The 4898-nt window shown below is 37.5% G+C and overlaps 1 protein-coding gene across 1 annotated transcript; it reads left to right on the top strand.

Annotated features, from left to right (window-relative positions):
- Nucleotides 1-495: 495 nt before the first annotated feature.
- LOC117270676 (trace amine-associated receptor 4-like) lies at nt 496-1344 on the top strand. The gene has a single exon (XM_078173562.1). It carries the CDS (start codon nt 496-498, stop codon nt 1342-1344), a length of 849 nt encoding a protein of 282 aa, XP_078029688.1.
- The last annotated feature ends 3554 nt before the right edge of the window (nt 1345-4898 follow it).

Raw genomic sequence — 4898 nt, 5'->3', positions numbered from 1 at the left:
ATAGCATGTGGACAGTTATGTGATTTTATGGCGCTACTGTGTGTATTTGCTTTAAAATAGGACACGGAGATGTACAGTATGATAACTCATTATTTCAACCTACATCAAATGCCACTCCCTTGAATGTAATATTCAAATGAGCCCAGAGTAATGAATCTAATCTCAAAATACTGCAGAGCAGCAAAGAGGCCAAGGAGCCCCATCAGTGCAGATGCTTGAACCAAGATTAATAGGCATGGTATGAAACAGACCAAGCACTAAGATTAACTGAAAATCTGTATTCGGACAAATCATACTGTTGTGTTATATTTTCTACATTTGAAGCATGTTACTGCAAATGCTACCTTAGTATTTATTAATCTATGCATGGAACCCACATTCTTTTTCAACAGGTCTGATGATCTCTGTAATGAATCTGCAAATGTGTCTTTCATAACAACAGTCATAACTTCATATGTATTATGTGTCTTTGTTGGCTGTTTATCAGTTCTTATAATGTGTGGAAACCTTCTGGTAATAATCTCTATCATATACTTCAAACAGCTCCACACTCCTACAAACTACCTCATCCTCTCTCTGGCTGTGGCTGACCTGCTTGTTGGTGTTGTAGTTTTGCCTTTTAGCACACTACTGGCTGTAAGCTCATGTTGGCATCTTGAAGGTTTGCTCTGTAAAGTCCGAAGCTGTATTGACATGTTTCTGTGCACATCTTCTGTTTTGAACCTGTGCTTTATTTCTGTTGATAGATATTATGCAGTGTGTCAGCCTCTGAGGTACAGAACTAAAATAACTGTCCGTGTTATTGTGATCATGATCCTAGTGAGCTGGACTGTTTCTGCTCTAAATGGAATTGGCATCACAGTTCGGGGACTGAATGAAGAACAATCTAACAGGTGTGTTTTATTTCAACATACAAGTTTAGCAATTATGGGAACTTTTTTAACCTTCTACCTCCCAGGTTTCATAATGTCCACCATCTACCTACAGATTTTGACAGTGGCACAGAGACAGGTACGCAGCATCCAGAGCACAACCTGTCAGAACACTAAGTCTGAAGCAACCATCAGTAAGATGGAGAGAAAGGCCACCAAAACTCTGGCTATTGTTATGGGAGTTTTTCTCATTTGTTGGACTCCTTTCTTTCTTTGTATCACCTTTTACCCTTTGAGTAATTACACAATACCAGTTTCTGTGATTGCATCATTTAAATGGCTTGGATGGTCAAATTCAATGCTCAACCCATTTGTCTATGGTTTCTTTTACACCTGGTTTCAAACATCTGTCCGAATGATAATTTCTGGGAAAATATTTCAGGGTGATTTTACTCATTTTAAGCTCTTTTGACTCATTTTTGACCTGCTGACGTCTCACTTATGATGTAGTTTGACACAAAAGATTAGCATCTCTTTTCCACTATATAGCATATATTTACATCAAAGTTGTCAATGTCCTAGACATACAGTATCTTTACATAAAACATAGTATGCAGATTAGCCTTCACCGTTAAAAAGAAGGCCCTTGCTAGAGCACACAAACGGACCTGTAAGATAGTAATGAGTGGTGAAACAATCTTTAAAGTAGTTTTCATCAGTGCTTCTTAGTCCAGCATTTTGTTTTGTCTGCAGAAGGTAAAGGAATTACTAAATAGATGGCCATTTCATCATCATGACTGCAAAGTACATTCACAGTAAGAATCAGTAAATCACTAAATCAGTAACATGAGCAGCAAGATGTGTACTGTTGCCAACACTATTATTGACTGAAGAAAGATGACTTTTTGGTTTTATTCTTTCTTTGTAGGTAAAAAAGCAAAAGTATAAAGTGGCTGACATGGTCTTTGTCTATCCGGTTCATGTATTCATGGCAAGAAGATAATGATGATTTATGGTTGTAGACTTTAACATCTTTAACATCCTTTATCATGCAAGCACACGAAAGTTAATATTATCTTATCTGATCAAATTTTATCTCCTGTGTCTGCTCTGGTCATTTTGAAAATGCTATGAACCCAAAACAAAACGAAACCCCAAAACAAACAAACAAAATAATCAGCTTTTTTACGGCCCAAAATTATGACGGCTATTTACTAGTGATGGCCAAATGAAACCTCGTGAAGCATTTTCTTTATTTTCTGAGTCCAATAGATGGCACTCTTGGTTTAAAGAGAGAGGCTCAATGAATGGCAATTCAATGTGCTTTCAACCTTTTTGTTGGACAAAAACCGCCATCTAGTCGGCTCAGAAAATAACTAAAATGCTTAATGAGGCCTCATTTGGCCATCACTACTATTTACTGTATCCACAGTGCAGTTTGTGTATCTTAACAAGACTATTTGTTATTAGTAGGTTTAAAGTGAAAACTTGGTTTGGCCTTGTCAGCAGTCTCAATGATTAAATTCAGGGATGGAAAGAATATGAGATGGCTTTACTCAGAGTAAATGTTACAGCATTATATTATAAAATTATTCTATAAATAAATGTATATATAAACTATTTTAATATAAAACTATTAATTTCATTTATTTATTTTTTATGTGCTTTGTTGTATTTTAGGTAGCCTTGTGCAACCTCTTGGCCAAGGGACTACAGATGAAATATCCTTTTGCATTTTAGCTAATTTAAGCATTTTTATACAATTTGTATTTATTAATTTGCACTGTCCCTTCTTAATCAAACTAGACTAAATTGTTTTCAAAGCTCTCCTTAAACCGTGTACCAACAATCAACAGCCACGGGCTCCTCTAAACAGCTGCTTATCACTCTGAAAACTAAAATAACTGATGCCCACAAAGCAGGAGAAGGCTATAAGAAGATAGCAAAGTGTTTTCAGGTAGCTGTTTCCTCAGTTCGTAATGTAATTAAGAAATGGCAGTTAACAGGAACTGTGGAGGTCAAGTTGAGGTCTGGCAGACCAAGAAAACTTTCTAAGAGAGCTGCTTATAGGATTGCCAGAAAGGCAAATCAAAACCCTTATTTGACTGCAAAAAAGACCTGCAAAAAGATTTAGCAGACTCTGGAGTGGTGGTGCACTGTTCTACTGTGCAGAGACACCTGTACAAATATGACCTTCATGGATCATCAGAAGAAAACCTTTCCTGTATCCTCACCACAAATTCAACATTCAGAAGTTTGCAAAGGAACATCTAAACAAGCCTAATACTGTTTGGAAACAAGTTTTGGATGCAATGAGCAAAGGTATGTTTGGAGTGAAAAGGCTGCACAATTTCAGAAAAAGAACACCTGTCCAACTGTTAAACACAGGCGTGGATCGATCATGTGTTGAGTTTGTGCTGCAGCCAATCACACAGGGAACATTTCACAGGTAGAGGGAAGCATGGATTCAGTTACAGTCCAGCAAATTCTGGAAGCTAACCTCACACCATAAAAGCTGAAGATGAAGAGAGGATGGCTTCTACAACAGGACAATGATTCTAAACACACCTTGAAATCCACAATGGACTACCTCAAGAGGCACAGACCTAAACATCACTGAAAGTCTGTGGATAGACCTCAGAAGAGCTAAGAAAGAAAGAAATCCAGTGATTAATCTCAATTTCAAATAGATGTTTGACAGCTCCAATTATAAGTCCTGTTTGTGTGTTTGCTGAGTTTGCTATACTCCTTAGTATGTGTTGAGAGGGGTATGATTAATGGAGATCACAGCCCTGGAGTAAAAGCTGTTTCTCAGTCTGTTTGTTTTGTTTTAAATTAACCTGAACCATTGCCAGCAGTGAGGTGTTATGACAAGGTGACTCCAAGAGACTTCAGGTTTTTGGTGTTGTATGTGAATTTAATCCAAACAGCAGTGTTTGTCCATCATGTCACCAGCTCTGCACCATTTGTTGTTCACATAGAAAACAGTCCTCCTCCCCTGCTTTTCAGAGACTCCTTCTTGCCCTTGTGAGCAGTTTCAATGTTTAGAATCAGGGATGGATAGAAGCATGTACTAGAATGTTTTACTCAAATAAAATTAAAATGACATGCAAAATGTATTTATTTTATTGTACAATTTTAATGAAGTGAAAAGCCTTTTTCTTTGGCGCTTACTGTGTCCTCCTGAAGTGTCACACGCTCTTTGTGGAATATTCTGTTGTTGTCAGCTGCCTCTGCAGCACAGGTTGCACTCACTGTGCAAGTGGTTTGTTCATTTGTGTTTATTTCCCTTTTGTTCTGTTCACTAAACCTACTGATAATTATGGGATCCTCCAGCTTTCACATTCCGTGTGAGTTTTAACAATTCCAGTGTTTTTATCACATCCATGTGTTCACATCATTTGGTCCAGTTTTGGTAAATATTTGTCCACTCCTGATAAATGGACTTGTACTTGTATAGCACTTTTCTCATCTTCCCACCACTCAGGCACAGTGCCAGGATTTTTTCTCTCCCGGGGCTAAGGGGGAGCTTTGACTGATACGTGGGGGTGCTAAGAAAATAATTGATTTTCATGACTTCAGTTACTTTATTAGGAGGTTCTTGTTTTTTTCAATAAAAGCAGCTATGATACACAGTACATGCATGTTCGATATAAAAGTGGTTTTAATTGAATTTGGCCAAAGAATGTCCAACAAAATAGTTAAGCCTAATACAAGTGACCACAAGGCAATGGCAAAAATGTTTCACGTGCAAAGGTGACAGATTCAGCACCGGACAGCACCGGAAAGCGCCCATCTGCATGCCAGTAATCAGACAATACATCCAATATGTGACAGCAAGTGCAAATATTCCATATGCATTATTAATATGAATATTCCAGCCATTTGTAATCCTCATACCATCTACGATTTTTTCTTGATCACAAAACGATCCATTGCAACGGACTGTAGGCTAGCTAGCCTTAGCCTAACACATGAGTAATGAGTATAAACAAAGGATTTTATAAAATATAAAATAAAATGCTT

This window comes from Epinephelus lanceolatus, chromosome 13 (assembly GCF_041903045.1).
Source record: "Epinephelus lanceolatus isolate andai-2023 chromosome 13, ASM4190304v1, whole genome shotgun sequence".
Taxonomy (NCBI): Eukaryota; Metazoa; Chordata; class Actinopteri; order Perciformes; family Serranidae; genus Epinephelus; species Epinephelus lanceolatus.
Note: the sequence above shows the minus strand (reverse complement) of the source record. Positions and strands in the feature narration are given on the sequence as shown.

Coding starts and splice junctions, on each gene's coding strand:
- LOC117270676 (XM_078173562.1), top strand. CDS start 496: ATGTGTGGAAACCTTCTGGTAATAATCTCTATCATATACTTCAAACAG.